Source organism: Bos grunniens, chromosome 14, assembly GCF_055505025.1.
Source record: "Bos grunniens cultivar Pamir isolate PY7600 chromosome 14, Bosgru_T2T1.0, whole genome shotgun sequence".
Taxonomy (NCBI): Eukaryota; Metazoa; Chordata; class Mammalia; order Artiodactyla; family Bovidae; genus Bos; species Bos grunniens.
In genome coordinates, this window is record NC_141178.1 from 61,802,694 (window position 1) to 61,826,725 (window position 24,032).

A 24,032-nucleotide genomic window follows, 5' to 3' on the forward strand; every position below is an offset into this window, starting at 1 on the left:
TTGTATCAAGAGGGCTCCCAGGGTGGGGTGGGTACAGCCTAGAGTTGAGATCACTCACTCCAACTGGCAACATGAGAAACAGATGCAGAAGCCATGATGATCTATTTCTAGACATCTGGGTAAAGAATTCCATTAACACAATCCCCTGAGCACCCAGGGGTAAGGAGGAGGGATTCCCCATATACACAGTCCAGCCTACAGCTCATCGTAGAAGCCATGGCTTCCTGTAGAAGGCATCTAAGAACAATGCTGCTTCTAACAGCAGTGACCTCTGCAGGTGAACAAGAGAGAGTCAGGTGCGCAAACAACCTGCGGTCATACCTTCTCAGTTTCTTTCTAAATCAGGGACTCTGAGGCACTGACTACCCATATCTCTAAAACTATCCATACCTCTCAGGTTGTGGTGCCTTTCTCTGCCCATGTAAGTCTGGTCTTAAACATTTAATTAAAATCAGCCCCACTGAGGTGCTTACTTAGATAATTGACAGTGAAGACAAAAACTTGCTAATCACTGTTGCAAAGTGAAAGACTGGAACCAGCTAAGAAAATCAGCATCTACATTTCAAAGCTGATAAGTTTAAACTTCTCAGAAGAATAAAAGCTTATTATAAAGGGCCACATACAATTTGCAATACAATCTCAAGTCCCTTTTCTTTGAAACAGAGTGAACACCATTCAAGCATGTTCCAATCTTTTAGACTGCAGCCATGAAATTAAAAGACACTTGCTCCTTGGAAGAAAAGCTGTGACAAACCTAGTAGCATAGTAAAAAGCAGAGACATCAATTTTCTGACAAAGGATTGCATTGTCAAGTCTATGGTTTTTCCAGTAGTCATGCACAGGTGTGAGAGCTGGACCATAAAGAAGGCTGAGCGCCGAAGAATTGATGCTTTCGAATCATGGTGCTGGAGAAGACTCTTGAGAGTCCCTTGGACAGCAAGGAGGTCAAACCAGTCAATCCAAAAGGAAATAAACCCTGAATATTCATTGGAAGGACTGATGCTGAAGCTGAATCTCTAATACTTTGGCCAGCTGATGAGAAAACTGACTCATTGGAAAAGACCCTGATGCTGGGAAAGATTGAGGGCAGAAGGAGAAAATGGCAACAGAGAATGAGATGATTGGATGGCATCACTGACTCAATAGACACAAGTGTGAGCAAACTCCAGGAGATGGTGAAGGACAGGTAAGCCTGGCATGCTACAGTCCATGGAGTCGCAGAGTCAGACACAAATACTGAGCAACTGAACAACAACCACAAATCTTTCAGGCCATGCTGATCTATTCAATCAAAGCTCCACACAGTTCTTGTAAGCTCACTGCGGCCTCTGAAGAACACATCACAAACTGGACTCCATTGATAGCATGCGTTTTTGGAAGAGAATGCACCTGTTCTTGCTCCCTGGACAATGAGTTTAACATCTCTCTGTACTTCTGAAAAAAAGACTAAAGTTAAAATATCTCTGCTTACAGGGCTTTGTTTGGAATTTACATACATTTAGAACACAGTGGTTTGTGCTGTGCCGATTATCATTTTTGGAGAAGGCAATGGCAACCCACTCCAGTACTCTTGCCTGGCAAATCCCATGGACGGAGGAGCCTGGTGGGCTGCAGTCCATGGGGTCACTAGGAGTCGGACACGACTGAGTGACTTCACTTTAACTTTTCACTTTCATGCACTGGAGAAGGAAATGGCAGCCCACTCCAGTGTTCTTGCCTGGAGAATCCCAGGGACGGGGGAGCCTGGTGGGCTGCCATCTATGGGGTCGCACAGAGTCGGACACGACTGAAGTGACTTAGATCATTTGTCTAAAAGTTTGTTCTCAAATGTTGCTTTTCCCTGTACCTATGTGATGTGGCATAAGATCTGAAGTATATACATTTTCTGCGAGGCTCACCAGGGATGCCAAAGGGGACCAAGTAGGATTTTTGAAACAGCAGAGGAGTGATGTAAAGGGACACTCCTTGCCCGTCCCACGAAGAACCCTCCAGAACTCTACTCGTGGAGCTGGAGCTTTTCAGACACTTGAAGCTGCCTCTTTGAGGTCTGAAATATGTAAATATGTCAGAAGAGTCTTCTCCAAGTAGCTGTTAGCAGAGGCGCCACATCCTCACAAACCAAATGAACTGAAGCTGTGAGAAGCCGAAAGCTCAGGGTATTTTCATTTTGTTTGACCCCTGAGTACAAACCTTTAAACATAATTTCTCCTCTCTCCTTTCCCATGTGAGCTGATATGGAAATTCAGTGAAGGTTCTATGAGTGTTATTGAATCAACCGTGAAAAACATTTCCCAAGTGCCCGACACTGGCTGTTCTTTCCGGCATCATATTTTTATGTCCTCCCTGAGCCCCACGGAAGCTCCTCCACCTCCCAGCTTCTCCCAAAGTGTCGATTAGAGGTTGCTGACAAGACACCACTGGGCTGGCTGCTGAAAGACAAATTCCTGGGTCACCTAAACTGAGTGAATTAGGACATCTGGGGCCCCGAATTCAGGTCTGCACATTTACCAACATCCAAGAAAATTCACAATAAACACGGCTGACCTTTTTGTGTAGCTGCTGAGTGCTAAACCAGAGCCTTGAGATCAACTGTCTCTAAATGTTGTCTGTCTCTGTCACACACACGCACGTGCGCCTGTGCACATGCACACATGTGTCTCTTAAGTCTCCTGCCAGTTTGAACCCTGGGTGGGGAAGATGCCCTGGAGAAGAAAATGGCAATAGACTCAAGTATTCTTGTGTGGAGAATCCCAAGGACAAAGAAACCTGACGGGCTACAGTCCATAACGTCACAAAGACTCAGAAAGGACTGAGCAACTGAGAATGTATAAGCTTTCAAAGATTTGCAAAGATTTAGAGGTATATTTCACCTAGAGATATGCTTAGTGGACATGCTCTGGTAGTGGTTTAGTCACTAAGTCATGTCCGACTGTTGCGACACTGTGGACTGTAGCCCATCAGGCTCCTCTGTCCATGGGATTCTCTACGCAAGAATACTGGAGTGGGTTGCGATTTCCTTCTCCAGGGGATCTTCCTGATTCAGGAATTGAACCCAGGTCTCCTGCATTGCAGGCAGATTCTTTACTGACTGAGCTACAAGGGAAAGCTGTGGGGATTAATTGGGAAACATAGCAAATAGCCCTCCTTTAGTATTTCTTGAATTACATTTTGTTCCAGGTGATATTCACTGATCTGTTTCTAATATGAAAAATAAAACAAGAGATTATTTGAAAATCTGATATCACACAGGACTAGTTTCATATGTTCCTAATGAAAAAAGGAAGTTTTTATCAATGCCATAAATCATTTGCACATGGGGAAAATAACAATATTAGAAAAAGTAAAGAAGACTCACCACTTCTTCATGTCTGCATTTTCTTACATTAATCCCATTTATCTGCAAAGGAAAGAGAGAGAGAATTTGAAGAGCATACTGTGAACTGACTGTATCTTGGTGACACATGGAAAATAATGGTAAAATGTATACCTGGAGAATTGCGTCCCCAATAAAGAGCAGTCCTGACAGTTCAGCTGTGAATGGAGAAGGAGAATTGACTATGCCTCGTCTACTGTCTTCACACAGAAGTAAGAGTTCTTAATTCAATAAAGCCAAAACTGATTGAGGGCAAAGGCAAAGATGGAGGAGGATTAAAGGAAAAAGTAATTAAAGCAAAAAGTAAGATGGTCTATAAGGGTAGCATCTTAAAAGATTCACAAGCAACGGAAATGCAAAAAATAATCATACGATTCAGCTCAAGTTCTGAAACCCATGCTGAGATACTTCCATTTAACCCCATCATTTCAGATCTTACAGTCTGGAGGGAGGACTAATGTTCTCATGTTCCCTTAAGTTTAAGGTGCCTATGAAAATGTCTAGATCTGGACAGTCAATCCACTGACAACAGAATCAGCTCCATGCTTCTTTTAAAGACCAGCCTGCCCCACCGCAGGGGGCTGGGTGTGGATAAGGGTCTGAACCAGCCACGTGTGGCCTGGTCCTGGGAACTGGACTGAGAGATTTCGTACAATCTCCTGGTTCTGAGCTACAGTCTTGCTCCTCAGTGACTCACTCAGGAAGCAGCCACAGGACACCCTCTGAACACTTTACCTCTCTGCTCCTTCGAGATTTTTGAAACCACAACTGGAATGTTATGTTCCGCTCCCCCCTGGAAAGAAAAAAATCACATGTTTCACTTTTTCATCTCAAAAGAATAAAAGCTCAGCTTTTAGTTCAGAAACTATACAGGCCAAGGAAAGCAGGTGAACAGACACTAAGTAGAATTTAAATAAACTCGTGGAATCTATCAAGGAGACTGTGCTCCCAAGAAGCCTATCTGTTTAGAATTTCACTGTGACATCCAAGAATTAATAATAGTTGACTTTGAAAATGTTAATTTTTTAAGATTAATATGGTGATGCCTGAAGAAGACATTTCCTCCAATGACCAGCCATGCTATCCATCGTAGAAACTCTTATTTCGGGTTCCAAAGAGCAGATAATTATGCATTTCCATTATCTAGCTAAGTTGCTTTATGCTGGGAACCAAGCAATGGCCCCTTGGAATGCTAAGTAGCTAGACAGACCTCTACCTGCACAAACTGGACAAAAAGCAGAGTGTGCATATGCTTAACGGAGGGGGTAGGTCATCAGCATTATATGGAAGCATATACCGAAGAACACAGTAAGCCACCAAGAATTATGCAGTAGTGCTTTGGCTAATGGACCAAATGAGAGGAAAAAATACCGAAAAATAAGTAACTGAACTTATGTGAAAGAAAATAAATTCCTGAAGTAACTGTATAAATTACTGTTTTATGTAACAGAGTTGAGAAGGTTGAAAGCAATAGTTAAAAAAGTCAAGTAAGTTCATTAAACAGTAAGATTTCACATAGAAGGTAAGGATGGCACTTTTAATGTGGGTAGTTCAAAAGAAGATCTAAATTCCACTGGGGCTTCTGCAGCTTCAGAATAAGTAAATCCCTAAGCCTTTCTCCCTTCAAGGGCAAAAATTATTTTAGAATAGACAATTCTTTCCCATGAATGTCCATTTTTAGCACTGAGTTTCAATAAACTTAAAAATAAGATAGACAATGTACACATGCTCAGTTGTGTCAGATTCTTGCAGCCTCATGGACTGTAGCGCCAGGCTTCTCTGTCCATGGGATGGATTTCCCCGGCAAGAACACCAGTGTGGGTTGCCGTTTCCTCTTCAGGGGACCCTCCTGACCCAGGTATCGAACCTGCGTCTCCTGCATTGGCAGGCAGATCCTTTACCACTGAGCCACCCGGAAAGCCCAAGAGAGGCGATAGTCGAGAAAATTTTTCTCTGTGGCTCTGAAATTTTTCTTGACAAGTAGTCCTTTCTACTTCTGGGGTATTAGGAAGCGATGTGATAAAAATATTGAAAGCTGCCTTACCCAGGGTGAAATTCAAACCCACCCATCAGTGCCCTTTTTCACCACATCTCACCGAGCAGACACTCACCCCCCACCCACACGAGTTCTGGGCAGAGTCTCTGGTGTGAGCTTCCTCGGCTCTGGGTCCTGCTTTTGCCTCCTGGTCTGTGTCATGGCGCCCTGATCCTGTCCAGGGCAATCTTCACATGATCAGAGCCGAGGACTGTGACAGAGGGCACAGTGCATACATGTGCTTCCAGAGCACAGGAAACCCCACAGGATCAGGACCCAAGGACCTTCAAGCGTAGGTTTAGGGCTCTGGGTTCCCCATGCCTGCGTTCTGTTCTATCTTCTCCCATTATATTCATCAGCTTCTACTCTTCTACCGTCTTCTTCATTTCCTGCATTCATCATGTATTTTCTTTCTCCTTCCCTTGTCCCCAACCACAGAGTAAGTTCTGCAACAGCAATGGACTTATTTATGTATTTGTCTTGGCTCTTTGGTTTGGCTATTTGTTTCCTGCTTGTGTGCACATGCTAAGCTGCTTCAGTCGTGTCCCACTCTTTGCAACCTCATGGATTGTAGCCCACCAGGCTGCTCTGTCCATGAGATTCTTCAGGCAAGAACACTGGAGTAGGTTACTTTGCCCTTCTCCAGGGGACCTTCCTAACCTAGGGATCAAATTTGTTTCCTACATTGAGGTAATATCTGTGCCTGGAATAATGATGCTTTCTTAAGCTTTGAAATGTTTGTTGAATGAATAAGTGAAACAATGAACTCTAGAGCTTTCTCAGACCTAAAATTTTTCACTCTTGAAAATACTTTGCAGAAAGATTTTGAGTAGAAACTAAGAAGGTGAACAATGGAATCAAAGGTGTATGGTTACAGATAGTTCCTAGAGATACTTCAAAAATGGGAAAAATTTTCAGAATACATCTCCATTTCTTAGAAGAAAATGCTGATTAAAACAAAGCATAGAGTGATGAAGTTTTATGTGACATAAAGAGAGAAAACAGACCCATCCAGATATGGTTCTGGTGTTGGGGGCAGAGGAGAACCCCATGTACGTCACTCTAGGCCGGCAGCTGGTGTCATAGCACTTTCCTTCAGCTGTTCGTCTTCTCTCCTTGCAGTACTGAATTCAAAGGTTTTCTTGATGCTCAGGTGTTTAGTGCAGGCTACCATGGTAGGAGAGTGGGAAGTCTCTCCCAGGTTTGGTCTAGGGGTTCCAGTTTTCTGAGGGTCAACTCAGCTATCCATCCTTCTCTCAATACCTGAGACTTACAACTATCTTTTAATAATAAGGTGTAACTAACCCCTGTTTGGTCAACATTTTTCTTTTATATGTAAAATTGCTTCTGAAATTTCAATGATTTGAATCCAAAAGTGTTTTATTTTTACTATGTTTTTAATCAGACATTTGAGGCTCTGAGAGAATTTTAAAGCTAATTTAAGGAGATCACTTTATTAATTGATTAGAGAGAGATTTTTAAGACAAAACTCAGAAGATAAAATTGGAACTGAAGATCACTGTGCCTTCATTTATTTAATGAAATGTGAAAGCAGTCCAGCTTTATCAAAGTAAATTAGATTTAGCTCTGGACCTAACTAGGGAGATTCAAAACCTTCCAGACAGAAAGCAGATAACATGATTCACCCTGTTTACAATTGGTGACAGGCTTCACGTTGCACGTGGGATAAAAGCCAAGGTCCAGTGACCTCAGCCTCCCCTCTGCTTTATCCTGGACCTTTGTCCTCCTCCGCAAGCACGACCCCTTGGCCCCCAGTGCTTTTCCCCTTGACCCTTGGCCAGGTGTAAGGTTAAGACTCTGCTCACACACAGCCAGAGTCCTTCCATCAGCCTCTGTGCACATGCCCTGGGCCATGCCTGGGACCACATTTCTCTGCATGACACTTTGATCAGTGTCTCTTTTCCCTCTAGAATATGAAGAACCTGAGGTCAGGGCAGATTCCCTTCATCATCTTCTCCCCGACCTACCCTAAGGCCGGTCAGGCTGCAAGGCTTTTGGCCATGGTTTATAGAAAGTAAATGAATTACTCGAGCTCGGTTGATCCAGGGTAAAATGAGATTAGAAAAAGTGAGGTGACAATCTAAATTGCATCCCAGAAAATATTAAAAAGTACGTCACTCAGTTTTGAGAGAGCCTTTTCACAAAGGATAATCAATTCTATAGCTAGTTCTATAGGTACCAGGATATAAGGCCTCAGTTAAAGCATTTTGAGCTTGAGACTATATAATGATTTTCTAGTATAACCATGAAATTCCACTAAACCAAACTCAGTTATGTTTTTAATAACACTGGGAATCTTGCCAAATAAATCCTTTCAACTCAATCTTTTCATTACAATCAATCAGTCATATTCTGGGCTCCAGAAAGAAAAAGATAATAGACTTCAACATCACAGATCCATTCAGAGAAAGGAGAATACTTGTAATACACAGACAGTCAACAGGTCCAGGAGATGCACCTAAAGGAACATCATTTTGAGAACATGGACAACGTTCTTATCCATCTGAATGCGGTGTTGACCTGCCAAAACCACTCAGCTTAGCTATGGCAAAGTTAATGGTCTTTCCCACATGATTTATGATTGCCTTCCTATGGAAATTCAGAATAGGGAATCTGTAGGGGCAGAGAGCAGACTGCTGGCTGCTCAGAGCTGAGACAGAGTTGGGGGCGGTGGCTGAAAGCTACGGGTTTCTTCTTCAGTTGATGAAACTGTTCTAAAACTGACTTAGTGAGGAGTGCACACATCTGTGAACATAATAAAAACCACTGACTTGTACATTTTAAGTTGGTAGATTGTATGGTATGTGAACTACAACCCAATAAATTATTTAATTTAGAAAATCATCCTTTGAATGATAATTCATTGGTGGTTTTACCTGGCCCTTGGAACTAGTGCACACTCTCTATGCTATGCTATGCTAAGTCACTTCAGTCGTGTCCGACTCTGTGTGACCCCATAGACGGCAGCCTACCAGGCTCCCCCGTCCCTGGGATTCTCCAGGCAAGAACACTGGAGTGGGTTGCCATTTCCTTCTCCAATGCAGGAAAGTGAAAACTGAAAGTGAAGTTGCTCAGTCGTGTCCGACTCTTAGCAACCCCATGGACTGCAGCCTACCAGGCTCCTCCATCCATGGGATTTTCCAGGCAAGAGTACTGGAGTGGGGTGCCATTGCCTTCTCCGGCACACTCTCTAACTGAGCTCAACTACCTGCCCTGTCACACTCCTGTTTCTGCAGCACAGAGGTATCCTTGTTGACACTGGTGGAGACAGAAGCCTCAGACTCAAAGAGTGAGAACCGGGCAAAGTGAGCAAATGAATACAAATACGTGTGTGCTTGTAGCAACACTTGGTATCTACAGACTTTTGCCCTGAAATCACTAATAAATTAAAATGCAGACATTTATGACAATTACTATGAAGACGTGCATGTTTATTTGGTGAATCTGATACAATTAATCCCCAGTCCTTGATGTTAGGAAATTGTTTGCTTGCTGCTGGACATTTCAATCTGTTTATTTCAGTTGTAAGTAAACCAGAAGGCGAATAATTTAGAGAGGAAGCATTGTTGTTGTTTTCAAATAGAGAGCATAGAGATTATTTCATGCTGGTTGTACAGCTAGAGAGAATATTTATTGGGAGTCAAGACTCTGTCATCAGCTTTGATGGGGTTTATGTGCAGCTCTGTCTGTTATAACAAATGGTAAATAACCTAACCTCTTAATACTAAATCTTGTTGTCTACAGAGGTCCAACAACAGCTGTCTACTTTCTGGACACAGAATATATTTAGCTCAGAATCTGGCGGTTCAAGAGCGGTTAATAACTATTAGAAATTATTGTTTATAAATGATAATTTTAATGGTAATAATACTTAGATTTTCACATTGCTGCAAAGTTCAAGACTTCAGATAGAAATCTTATCTTTGATCACAGACATTTCCTTGGTCCATCAACTTATTTAGGTAAGAAAAACTGAGTCTTTTGAAAAATACCCCATAAGACATCTTTCTAGTAATAATATTCAAAACACTCTTTCTCTAAAAGGTGATTATTTTAATCACAATGACCAGAGGTATGATTTAATAATATGCAAGTGGATGGTATTGCACTTTGAGAGATAAACAGAAAAAAAATTAAAGTCTGACAAGGTCAAGACGACAGCTTACTTTAAGGTGATTATATGGTGATTCTTAAAAGCAGAATGGGGAAAAATGCAAGGTTATTAGATCCCTGGGGGAGAAACACTGGTGATTATCGGGGATGTAATGTGGAGACCATTACGTTATTTTTAGAAATGTAAGTATCTGGATGGTCCAGATAAAAGAACCGGAAGATGCAGTAGGACTAGTGGCAACCTGGACAGGAACCAGAGGCCACGTGAAGATCAGTGTGGACAGTGGGTGCCTGCAGAGAAGCCGAGGGTATAAACCAGGTGGATGCAGGAACCTGAACCCTTCAGAAAAGTGGCTTCAGGCTGAGAACCCAGGAAAGTAGGTGATGGTAAGAGGAGAGTTAAGTGATTCTATGTCCAGCCTTTTATTGAAATCTAAAAATACAATTAGAAGAGCTTGGCATTTTACTGAGAGGCAAACAAAAACAAAAACTAATACAAGGGAAAAACACCCAAGTTTGTGACTTTTGAGAGATATTTTAATCAAGGAAGACTGTGAGACTTGGTAGCCGCCATGAAGAATTCCAAAGAACGGCCAGGAAAAAAGATCCTAAATTATAGCAGATATGGGAATGACCCTAAAAAGCAGTATGAGAGTGAAGATGATGTAAAAGGAAGGACAGGAGGCCAGAGGGCAAGAGGGTGCACCCCACACAAACCCTGGGGGCACTTCGCCGAGGGGGCAAGTCTCAGGCCTGCCGGTGGGCGCATTCCTCTCTGCTCTCAGCTCACCGTAGGGGCTGGGGGGTGAACTGTGGCTTGGAGATGCAGGGCCGGGCCAGGTGTAAACGTGTGCGCCCACACCTCCAGAGTTCATCCCACTGCACCCTGGGTCAGCCGCTTGACTTGTCGAGTTGGGAGATAAGCAAACAAATGGGCAATGTTAAAATACGAATTTTGCTTTTTAGCCAGAATACTTTCTTAAACTGCCCCTTACGTTTAATTCTCAGATGCAAAGGAAGTAATTCAAATAGATAATCACAGTAGGTTTACCCAATTTACAGGGTAAAGGAATTTGCATAAAATGTTGCCATTTAAAATAACTGAATGAATAAATAATTACATTTTGAAATACCTTAACAGAATGATAGCTTAAAATCTTTTTTTTTTTTTTTTTTAATGTAGGAAAGCAAGAGTCAGTGGTAAGTACTGAGAAACCTAAAGTAGAAAACCCTAAAAGGAAAGTTTTCAGGCTGAATGGACAATATTCTAAATAAAACATATTGATGTTTTTTATTTCTGGTTGGTCGGTTTGTCACAAGAATTATAAAATAATTTCATGTTTTTGTCAAATCTCTTAATATATGGCACCAATCACAATTCAAATATTGCTTCTGTAGCCTATATTTTCAATGGAAAATATATACTTATTTTATTTAGAAAATAACTATTACATGTATAAGAGTTTTGTTTGTGTGAAATAATGTAAATATTAAACTGAAATGATTTATTGGCAAAATTCTTAAGGTTTTAAGAATTGTCTAGGCTTAAATGTTATATTTCTTAATGTGTCTAGGCTTAAATGTGACTATTGACTATGCCAAAGCCTTTGACTGTGTGGATCACAATGAACTGAGAAATTCTGAAAGAGATGGGAATACCAGACCACCTGACTTGTCTCTTGAGAAACCTATATGCAGGTCAGGAAGCAACAGTTAGAACTGGGCATGAAACAACAGACTGGTTCCAAATAGGAAAAGGAGTACGTCAAGGCTATATATTGCCACCCTGCTTATTTAACTTATATGCAGAGTACATCATGAGAAAGGCTGGACTGGAAGAAACACAAGCTGGAATCAAGATTGCTGGGAGAAATATCAATAACCTCAGATATGTAGATGACACCACCCTTATGGCAGAAAATGAAGAGGAACTCAAAAGCCTCTTGAAGAAAGTGAAAGTGGAGAGTGAAAAAGTTGGCTTAAAGCTCAACATTCAGAAAACAAAGATCATGGCATCTGGTCCCATTACTTCATGGGAAATAGATGGGGAAACAGTGTCAGACTTTATTTTCTTAGGCTCCAAAATCACTGCAGATGGTGACTGCAGCCATGAAATTAAAAGACGCTTACTCCTTGGAAGGAAAGTTATGTCCAACCTAGATAGCATATTCAAAAGCAGAGACATTACTTTGCCAACAAAGGTCTGTCTAGTCAAGGCTATGGTTTTTCCTGTGGTCATGTATGGATGTGAGAGTTGGACTGTGAAGAAGGCTGAGTGCCGAAGAATTGATGCTTTTGAACTGTGGTGTTGGAGAAGACTCTTGAGAGTCCCTTGGACTGCAAGGAGATCCAACCAGTCCATTCTGAAGGAGATCAGCCCTGGGATTTCTTTGGAAGGAATGATGCTAAAGCTGAAACTCCAGTCTTTTGGCCACCTCATGCGAAGAGTTGACTCATTGGAAAAGACTCTGATGCTGGGAGGGATTGAGGGCAGGAGGAGAAGAGGAAGACAGAGGATGAGATGGCTGGATGGCATCACTGACTCGATGGACGTGAGTCTGAGTGAACTCCAGGAGTTGGTGATGGACAGGGAGGCCTGGCGTGCTGCGATTCATGGGGTCGCAAAGAGGACACAACTGAGCGACTGAACTGAACTGAACTGAACTGAAACGTGATAATTCAGTAAAATGAGTAACACTATTTTTGGGTTTAACTCTAAATGGAAATTGAACAAAAAGAAGAACATTTCCATCCTGCACAGAATTCACACAGCTCCACTACCAGAAACATCAGTGCTGATGTCAGATGAAACCGCTGTCATGAATGGATTTCAGCCACATTCAGCTGTTGTTCTCTTTTCATGGACAACATCTTCAGTGGTACCTTTAGTTCCTTCATGACAATCTCAATAAATATGGAAAAAAAAAAACCAACATGAAAACTTGCCTCTGTTTATTCCCACTGCCTCATTTCCACACCTTATAATTTGTCCTACATCTCTTGTAGGCCTTAGTTGATGATAAAGTGAAAGTAAAAGATATATCTTAAAATTAACATTTTAGATAGAAATACTCTCATTGCTTGACAAGATCATGCCATTCCACACTGATCAGATTTTTGAGTCATTTTCATAATGTAACTAGAGCTGATGTTCACCAAGCTTAGAGTTCTACTTTCCAAGCATCTATACTTTGAGTTGTGTTAAAATTTCATGAAATGTACACCTGAGATGTATGGCTTTCACCCCACACAGGCAAAGTATCTAAACCAACAACCAAGATAAAGTTACATTCCATTGATCTCTGCACAGATGTGGGTTTCTGAAGGGCATTTAAAATCACTGAGGTAATTTTTTTCAATATTTATGTAATTTTCCATCCTTTTAAAACATATACTTTGTTTCAATGATGTTAAATTGCAGATGTGTTGCATGTTTAATAATTAACAACATACAGGAAGAAAAACCCTTTAAAATTTGATAATGAATGGAACAGGAGAGAGATGGTCAATTTTAAAAATAATTCAGAAATTAAAACGTTGAGTCTTCCTGCATACTTGGCCTAGGACATGAGGTTTTCAATTTCTTAAACAAAAAAAAGAAAACTGAACAGAATAAAAAGACAACTGGAATCAAACCAATATTTAACTTATTATCGGACCTTATATGAACCTGACACACATCCTGGCTCCTTTCACTGACAACCCAGATTTTTCTGCTCTGACTGGTTACAAGATATGCACACTTGAAGACTGTACTTGAAATTCTAGATGAAACCACATAAAGAAAATTAATGAGCTGCATTCAATTTCAGGTAAGGTAAATCTCCCAAATGGGGCTTCCCTGGCAGCTCAGACGGTAGAGGATCTGCCTGCTGTGAAACAGACCTGGGTTCAATCCCTGGGTCAGGAAGATCCCCTGGAGGAGGGCATGGCAGCCCACTCTAGTATTCTTGCCTGGAGAATTCTGTGGACAGGGGAGCCTGGTGGACCACGATCCATGTGGCCACAAGAGTTGAACATGACTGAGCGACTCCAAAATACTTTTCTAAAATTTCTAAATCCAAAGGTGGCTAAGATTTTGAGAGCCTACTTATTTCACATCTCAGTGCAAATACTGAGAAGTTTTCTATAGGCACTCGTCTAATTAATTATCAATGAGCAAAAAGTTAAAGGGCTTTCCTGATGGTTCAGCAGTACAGAATCTGCCTGCAATGCAAGAGATACAGGAGATGCAGGTTTGATCCCTGGGTTGGGAAGATTCCCTGGAGAAGGAAATGGCAACCCACTCCAATGTTCTTGCCTGGAGAATCCCATGGACAGAGGAGCCTGGTGGGCTACAGTCCATGGGGTTGCAAAGAGTTGGACATGACAGCACACGCACAATAGCACAAAGAATTAAAGTTCACAGAAATGCAAGCATTAAGCACATGCTCTGCAGGACAGATGGAGAGACAGCTACCTTGATGCTCAGTCCAAATCCTCCCACAGCCTGTCTCCGAATGGTCACTGTTCTCTCCTGAAAGACAGGTTGTAAGAGTGGTTAGCACTTCCTGCCACTGCACCTGCACACCATCTTCCTTCTCTGGGTTTTGTGCTCACCCTTCAAGAAAAAGAACATTTTGTGACAGCATAAAGGCTCCAGATTTTGCAATAAGTGGAGTCTTTTGGAATTTTTAAATCAAAGTCTAACCACTTGTCATGATAAAAGGGACTGTAGTTTATTAAACTGCTAACCTCTCAAAAGTTAACTTCTTTCAATGCCTTTTTTGGACATAGTTTGGAATCTGAGCTTTAAAACCTCTTTTCATTACCATGAATGTGTTGTCTAATAACACAATTTTTGTTACAGAAAAACAGCTTAGTGTCTGTGGTGAGTATGGTCTCCATCACTGAGTCATACTGTTCATGGAGACTGGAGCGCACGGCTGCGGCCTGCCACGCTGCAGCACATTAGTGGTCCGTGTGCACGTCTGGGGTTGAAACTGAATAAACCATGTTCACAATGACTGCTTGCTGGGAAGAGGAATGGATTTTACAATTAACTGACAGTCATACTGGGATTATGACAGTGGGATTAATCCATTTTCAAAAGCAGCTCTGTTTTGCCTTCCACAATATAACCAATCATTCAGTCACCAGCATATGACACTTAAAAATAAAAAAGAGTCACGTTTGGACAAATCCTTTAGTTTCCAATAAAAAAAGACATCAATATTACTGTTTCATGGTGCTCCTCTCTACAAAATACATATTCTCCTGGCATGCTAAAGGGTTGAGAGCTTTTATGTACAAGCTTCTCCATTTACTTATAACCTTCTCATCTTCCTGAGCCCTCCCCTACCCAGGAAGGTTTACACTCCACCCATCTCCCCTGGTACCTGGGCAGATATCTGTTTTCTGGTCCCTGCATGTCCACAAACTCCCAGTTTATTTGGCTACATTAGCCACTCCCCTAACTAACAGTCACCTAAGAAGTCCCACCTGTGGTGGTTTAGCAAATATATCTTAAATCAATTTTATCATTTTAAGGGCAATATAAAATATATTTAACAAAACTAGTTCTTATATTACTTTATGTGGGTTTCCTTCTGAATAATGAAAAATTATTCTATACATTTAGAATCTAATCAATACTGATCCACACCATCACCAATAGCTGAGTCAGAGAAGCTCCAAGCCTGGAAGACTCAGAGGGACAAGCTGATTAAAGGTCAGCTTTATCCTCACCAAGCAGACACTGCTTCTCCAACACTGCTTGTCAAACTAAACCACAGTTCTTGGATAACAGAACCATTTTCTTCATTCTGTTTCTGAACAGAATAAATACTTGATCCCTTAAAACAGTATCAAAACCAAGGTTATGGTTAATTCAGACAACCCACATCAACTCTCAAAATACAAATTTCAAAATGTCAGAACAAACACATTTTCTGCCACTTTTTTTTAAATTGAAAGATCATTGCTTTACAGAATTTTGTGGTTTTCTGTCATACATCAACAAGAATCAGCCATAGGTAGACCCATGTCCCCTCCCCCCGAAACTCCCTCCGATCTACATTCCCATCCCACCCTTCTAGGTTGTCACAAAGCCCCTGTTTGAGTTCCCTGAGTCATACAGCAAATTACTATTGGCTGTCTATTTTGCATACGATACTGTAAATTTCCATGTTATTCCCTCCATACATCTCACCTACTCCCTTCTCCCCTCCCCCCATGTTCATAGGTCTGTTCTCTATGTCTGTTTCTCCACTGCTGCCCTAAAAATAAATTCATCTGTACTATCTTTCTAGATTCTATATGCATGCATTGGTATACAATATTTATGTTTCTCTTTCTGACTTACTTCACTCTGTATAGTAGGCTCTAGGTTTGTCCACCTCACTAGAACTGACTCAAATGTGTTCTTTTTTATGGAGCAATAGTATTCCATTGTATGTATGTACCACAGCTTCTTTATCCATTCATCTGTTGATGGACATCTAGGTTGCTTCCATGTTCTAGCTATTGTAAGTAGTGCTGCAATGAACACTGGGGTATATGTGTTTTGGGTTTGTTTTTTTTTTTTTTTCAATTTTGGTTTCTCCAGGATACATGCCTAGTAGTGGAATTGCTGGGTCATATGGTGGTTTTACTCCTAGGTTTTTTTTTAAAGATTTCTCCATACCATTTTCCATAGTGTGGCTGTGTCAATTTACAGTCCCACCAGCAATGCAAGAGGGTTTCCTTATCTCCACACCCTCTCCAGCACTTGTTGTTTGTAGACTTTTTGATGATGGCCATTCTGACTGGTATGATGTGGTATCTCATTGTAGTTTTGATCTGCATTTTTCTAATAATGAGAGATGTTGAGTATCTTTTCATGTGTTTGTTAGCCATCTGTATGCCTTCTTTGGAGAAATGTCTGTTTAGGTCTTCTTCCCACTTTTTGATTGGGTTGTTTGTATTTCTGATATTGAGTTGTATGAGCTGCTTGTATATTTTGGGAATTAATTCTTTGCCAGTTGTTTACTTTGCTATAATTTTCTCCCATTCTGCGGGTTGTCTTTTCACCTTGTTTGTAGTTTCCTTTGCTGTGCAAAAGCTGTTAAGTTTTATTAGGTCCCATTTGTTTATTTTTGTTTTTATTTCCATTACTCTGGGAGGTGGGTCATAGCAGATCTTACTTTGATTTATGTCATAGAGTGTTCTGCCTATGGTTTCCTCTAAGAGTTTTATAGTTCCTGGTCTTACATTTAGGTCTTTAAGCCATTTTGAGTTTATCTTTATGTATGGCATTAGGAAGTGTTCTAATTTCATTCTTTTGCATGTAGCTTTCCAGTTTTCCCAGCACCATTTATTGAATGGGTTGTTTTTGACCTATTGTATATTCTTGCCTCCTTTGTCAAAAATAAGGTACCCATACATAGATGCATGGGTTTAATTCTGGGCTCTCTATCTTGTTCCATTTGTCTATATTTCTGTTTTTGTGCCAGTACCATACTGTCTTGATGACTGTATCTTTGTAGTATAGTCTGAAGTCAGGCAGGTTGATTCCTCTAGCTCCATTCCTCTTTCTCAAGACTACTTTGGCTATTCAGAGTCTTTTGTGTCTCCATACGAATTGTGAAATTTTTTTGTTCTAGTTCTGTGAAAAATTCCATTGGTAAATTGATAAGGCTTGCATTGAATACATAGCTTGCATTTGGTAGTATAGTCATTTTCACAATATTGATTCTTCCTATCCAGAAAGATGGAATATCTCTCCATCTATTTATATCATCTTTGATTTCTTTCATCGGTATCTTATAATTTTCCCTATGCAGTTCTTTTGTCTGCTTAGGTAGGTTTATTCCTAGATATTTTATTCTTTCTGTTGCAATGGTGAATGGAATTGATAATTCATTTTTAACAGCAAGCAGCATCACCAGAAGTTTCAAGAATGTCTTGCACGACAATCATCGGACAGGAGGACAGCTTGGTGAGTGAGTTCTCCTGAGCAGTAGTGTGTGAAACCCGGCTTTTCTCTGAAACAATGGCAAGCATGCAAGTTACCAAAAGTCTGTGCAGGGCCTTATTCACTCTGTATGATGCCCTCCCATCTTTGGGGAGCATATTTAGAACAGGTTCCAAATCAAATACAAAACTGCTGATGCAGAGAAGAGTCTGGAGGGACCAAAGAGTCAGCAGAACCCACTGGAAATCTCAGAAGCAGCACTTATTTTAATGTTTTTTAAACACACAGGCACATGCACACGTGCAGAAGCAGCCAGCACCTTTGGATCTGCTGCCTCATTAGCTGACTACCAAGAAAGTGGGGAGACAGACAGGACAAATGACTTTGTGCCTTGAAGCCAAAACTTTAAATTGGTGCCTGCAGGCAGCAGGAGGCACGTAAAGGCAGACCGCTGTTTGGATGTCACCTGCCGACACTCCGTCCTAGTCTGTGTGCCATCTGAGCTGTGCCCCCGGCCCCTTCATACCTCCTCACGTGGGGGGTCTCCTTCCCGCCCCAACAGTCAAAGGAAAGAGAAACAGTGTTAATGGGTTGTTTCAGCTGCTCACCTCTAAAATCAGAGGCTACCTGGAAGTTAACTGGGAGCTGTATTTAGTTATCACAGCGTGAGTTTCATAAAGAAGTTGCCTAGCAACAAGCCACTGTCCTTTGGGAAACCAAGTATAATCGGTTATTTTATTTCTTAAAACACAAAATTGAGTCAGGAGCTCCGATGCACTCATACACATGAATAGCTTTCCTTTAATCTTTCTGTTCCTCACAGGACAAAAAGATGGAGCCCAACAGCAGTGCTGGCTTGTGTGAAGTTGTGTTGTGCACCTGAACCCATTCATGTTATGAAAAAGACATTGTGCTACCAAAAACATAATTATTTTCACCCCTGCTCTCGGAAAGATTATATTTGACATACTCTCCACATTTACTGTCTGAACTGCATGTGAATCAGTATGTACGTGTCACCAGAGAGAACACAGTGCTCTTATACACCCGAGGAATGGACATTTTCGAGACATGTAGTGAGAAGAGGAGGAAGTCATGAGAACGAGGCAGAAACTAGAAAGATTACAGTGAAGAAGTGGACTGATTTTGTGTGTTAGATGCAAAGAAGATATACAAGAAAGAAATAAGAAAAGTCGTGAGCTCTTTTTGACAATTCAAGAAAAATAACTAAACCTCACAAAAAGAATAATAACAAGACAGTCGCTTCTGATTACTAAAAACCTACTGTGTGCACACATGGGTCTATTAACACTCATGATGGTTTATTAAAATACACTGTGACCTTGACTGTCTTTTCCCACTAGTTTCCTGAGTTCTGAATCTATATCTTGCTCACAGTTGTATCCGTAGAATTTAGCATTGGGCCTAAATCAAAGTTAGATAATCATGTGCTAAGTGAATAAAGAGTTTCCCCCCCACATTTTCATTTCAAACACGTAATCATTGCAACCGCCCAGCTGCGTAGGCAGCATTGTCCCAATTAAGAGTGAGAAAATGCAAATGCAAATGAATTGAAGTAACCTGGCCAAGATCCAACTCAGGATGGAAATAAAAGTTTCTCAGATTCTACTGTCTTTTCCATTACACAGCCCTGAGACGAAGTGGAAAAATAAGATGAAAGAAACAAAGATACTGAAAAATCTGGGTGTGCTCTGACAAAGGGAAAGAGTACTTAGAAACACCATTCTCCCCTGAGATGGGGAACAAGGCAGGCACGGCCCTCACCACTGTCCTTCAACTTCATGCTGAAAGTTACAGGTAGTACAACACAGCAGTGATGGGAATGAAAAGTCTGTGGATTAGAGGGGAAAAAAGAAAATTGTCTTTGTTCTCTGTCTATGTAGAAAATGCCAAAGAATCAACAAAAATCCCATGGAACTAAAAGTAATTACAGCAAAGCCATAGGAGACAGAATTAATACACAAAATTTGACTGCTTTCCTGTATATCAGCCATGAGAACAGAAACTTGAGATTAAAATCACAATACCATTTATAGCAGCCCATTAAAAAGGGAATGTGTGTGCTTAATTGTTCAGTCGTGTCCAACTCTGTGACCTCTTGGACTGTGCAGTAGGACTTACAGCCCACCAGTTTCCTCCATCCACGAGGAATCTCCAGGCAAGAATACAGAAGTGGGTTGCCATGCCCTCCTCCAGGGGATCTTCCCAACCCAGGGATCGAACCCAGGTCTCCTGCACTGCAGGGGATTCTTAACCAGCAGAGCCACCAGGGAAGCCACAAAAGGGAATACGGTGGTGCAAATCTAACAAGTAAAGGTTTTCCTAGAGACTCAAATGGTAAAGGGTCTGCCTGCAATGCAGGAGACCTGGGTTTGATCCCTGGGTTGGGAAGATCCCCTGGAGAAGGGAATGGCAACCCACTCCAGTATTCTTGCCTAGAAAATCCTATGGATAGAAAAGGCTGGTGGGCTACAGTACATGGGGTCTCACAGAGTCAGACATAAGGTCACAAAGAGTCAGACACGACTGAACAACTAACCAACAAAGACGAAAAGTTTTCTAAGTGGAAAACTATAAACTCTGAGGAAAGAAATCAAAGATGAGGAAGGTAAAGAGAAATATTTTATATTTGTGGACCAGAAGACTCAACATTTTCAAGACACTGACTGATTCCACTTGATCTATGGAATCGATAAATCCTAATAAAACTCCAGCAAGCTGCCTGTGGGTATTGGAAACTGGCTCTCGGGTTTGTGTGGAGAGGACCCATAACAGCCATGTGATGCTGAAACAGAGGACAGAGCCAAAGGATCTGGGATCTCTGTCTCAGACCTGCTGTAAAACTGCAGGAATCAAGACGACACAGTGGCTTTGTTTTTTTTGAAGACTAAACATACAGATCAGCGGGATAGAACAGCAAGCCTCAAAGTTCAGGAGACAGATGATGGTGAGAGTTGTAAAACAACATGAATGTACTTAGTGCTGCTGAAATTTACAGTTGAATGTGGTTAAAATAGTATTTTCATATTATGTGAATTTTACCACAATAAAAAAAAAATTAAAAATAGTTCTTAAGAGCTATAATTCATGTACCTTTAGAGCAGCCACTTAAAAGTGCATAATTTAGTGGCTTTTAGTATCGTCTCTGCAATGGCACCCCACTCCAGTACTCTTGCCTGGCAAATCCCATGGACGGAGGAGCCTGGTGAGCTGCAGTCCATGAGGTCGCTAAGAGTCGAACACGACTGAGCGACTTCACTTTCACTTTTCACTTTCATGCATTGGAGAAGGAAATGGCAACCCACTCCAGGGTTCTTGCCTGGAGAATCCTAGGGACAGGGGAGCTTGGTGGGCTGCTGTGTATGGGGTCGCGCAGAGTTGGACACGACTGAAGTGATTTAGCTGCAGCAGCAGTATTGTCTCAGTTATGCATCCATCATCACAATCAATTTAAGAGCATTTGTCTTTTCAAAATGTTGCTGGAATCTATCACTCCTGATCCCCTCATTCTAATCTTCAGCATGCTAATCTATACCATATCTCCATGGAATTACCTGTTGTGGACATTTCACATTAATGAAAATGTACAGCATGTGGTCCTTTGTGTCTAGCTTCTCACTGAGATGCTTTTAGGTTTGTCCAGATTGTAGCATGTACCAGCACTTTGTTTTCTAAGCTGCCAGCTAACATTCTGCTGTGTAGATACACCACAATCTATGTATCCATTCCTCCACCTCTGGGGTATTTATATGATTGGGCTACTATGACTCATGCTACTGTGAACATCCGTGGGCACATTTCTGTGTAGACATGTGAGCTCATTTCTCCTGAGTGTCCTCAAAGGAGTGATACTGGGAACTGCCGACTGTTCCACCCCACAGACATTGCACATCCTTCCAGCAGGGTCTGAGGATCTCTGCTTCTCTGCATATTGAGGACCGCTTGCTCTTTTCTGTCTTTTTGATGATAAACATCTTAGTGGATATAAAGTGGACCTTGCTGTGGTCTTGATTTCCATTTCCTGGATGGCTGATGGTGTCAAGCATTTCTTTTTCCTTATTGGCCATTTATAAATCTTGTTTGAAAAAAATCTCTGTTCAAATCCTTTGCTCATTTTTATTGCCCATTTCATTAATGAGTTGTAAGCTTCTGCCAGATTCTTGAAGGTTACTTAGGCATATATAGAAATCTGGGTTGCTGGTTCTTTCTCTTCAGTAGTTGAAAAACACTGTGCCACTTCCTTCTGGTTTCCATTGTTTCTGGGGTGGGGGAGGAAATCTACTATCATTTGAATTACTTTTCCCCTATTGCTAAAGAACAATATTATTTTCTTCTTGCTGCTTTTAAGTTTTTTTCTTTGTCTTTAGTTTTCAGGATTTGACTAAGACCTGTCTTGACACAAGTTTCTTGGGTTTATCCTTTTGAGATCTGTCCCACTTCTTTGATGTATAGGTTTATGTCTTTGGCAAAATTTGGGGAATATTCAGCCACTATTTCTTCAAGCGCTGTTTGAGCTCAGATCTCCTTCTCTTTTTCTGGGACTCTTAGGACTTAAATGTTGGATTTTTCATTTTAAGCTCATGGGCCCATTATGTTTTTCAGATCAATTTCTCTCCTAAATTCAGAGAGGGTGATTCTTATTGTTCTGTCTTCAAGTTAACTGATCTTTCCTCTGTCCTTTCCATTCTGCTGCTGAACCCATCCTCTGAGCTCTTATTTCAGCTGAATTTTCAGCTCTGCATTTTCCACTTGCCCTTTGCTGAGACTTTCTTTTTTTTCTCAATTGTGTCAATGCTGTTGTAAGAAGGGTAAAACCATTTCATGACGGCTACCTTCCAGCTCTTGTTATAATTGCAACATCTGTGACATTTCAAGGTTGGCAGCTGTTGATTATCTTTTCTTATTTAAGGTGAGGGTTTCCTTGTTACTGCTGGTCCAGGCAGGAGTTCCAGCTGCTTCAGCACCCCCACCCCACGAGAGCCTGGCTGGGAGGCACAGGGCTGCCCCATGACTGCCCCTGGAGAGACCTCCATGGAGGTCTCTGTCAGGGTGCTGAAGTAAATCTCAACCTTGCACAAGGCTACTTCTCTAGCAGGAAGGGGAGGAAAAACACATTTTTAAATATAAAATTTCTCTACCGGTAGTACAAAACAACTGATGGCATTAAAGGCTGAAAAAATATATATCTATATAATGTGTATGTTGTGTGTATGTGAGTGGCTTTTTGATGGGAAAAAAAGAGAAAAAAACCTAAGGCTTCACACCACTTTCACCCCAGATGAGCTGGTAAGAATCCACCCCCGGGAGCTGCCATGTCTCTCCTTATCAAATTCCACAGACGGTGGACCTCACATCTGAATCCTGCATCCCAGCCCATCCCCCATGGAGTGAACACTGACTCACAGTGAAAGCCAGACATCAATTTCTCCTGATGTCGACTTCAGGAAATGATGGTTTCACACGTGGGATTACTAACTGCACACTTTCTCCCACAGGGAAAACTAAAGGAAGTCGCCCAGTTTTGTTGATTCTAAGTCCTAATGATGTTCATTAGAACTCTGCTGCGGAGAAGGCAATGGCACCCCACTCCAGTACTCTTGTCTGGAAAATCCCATGGATGGAGGAGCCTGGTAGGCTGCAGCCCATGGGGTCGTGAAGAGTTGGACACGACTGAGCGACTTCACTTTCACTTTTCACTTTCATGCATTGGAGAAGGAAATGGCAACACACTCCAGTGTTCTTGCCTGAAGAATCCCAGGGATGGGGGAGCCTAGTGGGCTGTCATCTATGGGGTCACACAGAGTCCGAGCTGCTGCTGTTAAGTCACTTCAGTCGTGTCAGACTCTGTGCGAACCCATAGACAGCTACTGAGGTGCTAATTACATTGACGCTACATATCTGATAGTTCTGCCATATTTAGAATTTAATCTCCAAGAGTTTCTTGTCTGTTACTGGCAATGCCTTTGAAACGGGCATCTCTGAGATGAAATATGCAGCCATCTCATATTGATTTTAGTCTCATTTGCCTTCTAAAAATATATTGCCAACATTTAAAACTGACCTTGGCTAAATTTGATTTTCTTTCAGGGCAATGTTGAAGGAGATAATATCACAGGGATGGACATGGCTTCCTCTGGTTGAGGGGGCTGGTCACTCAGGAGGTACAGGGACAGAATAGTCCACTTCTGAGCACAAGGAAGGTGACTCTTTCTGTTAACTGAAGCATCACGTCTCCACCTGACAACTGCTATGTTCCATGCTGATGTATGTAATATATGTGTATATATGTACCATTTTGATGTATGTAAAATATGTGTATATGTGTATATATGTAATGTATATAATATATGTAATATATTTTTCTGCCAAAAAATAAAGGAAAAGAAAGGGAGAAAAAAGGCAATGGGCCATTACTCTTTTATTAACTAAAAGAAAGAAAGGGTGACCCTATGGGAACAGTGTAATCAGCCTTGACAGCCAGACCCATGATTCAGGATGATATAAACAAAGAACAGTTAACAGTCTGCAAAGCATCC

The 24,032-nt window shown here is 41.4% G+C and overlaps 1 protein-coding gene across 1 annotated transcript in view; it reads right to left on the minus strand.

Moving 5' to 3' along the window:
• Positions 1–24,032, minus strand: part of SNTG1 (syntrophin gamma 1) — a 417,402-nt gene that overhangs the window by 110,378 nt on the left and 282,992 nt on the right. The window contains exons 5-8 of the mRNA XM_086335479.1: positions 14,002–14,058; positions 4,109–4,166; positions 3,488–3,531; positions 3,356–3,397 (exon numbers count right to left, since the gene is read on the minus strand). Coding sequence (XP_086191605.1) covers positions 3,356–3,397; positions 3,488–3,531; positions 4,109–4,166; positions 14,002–14,058 — 201 coding nt within the window. The remainder of the gene's footprint in view (positions 1–3,355; positions 3,398–3,487; positions 3,532–4,108; positions 4,167–14,001; positions 14,059–24,032) is intronic.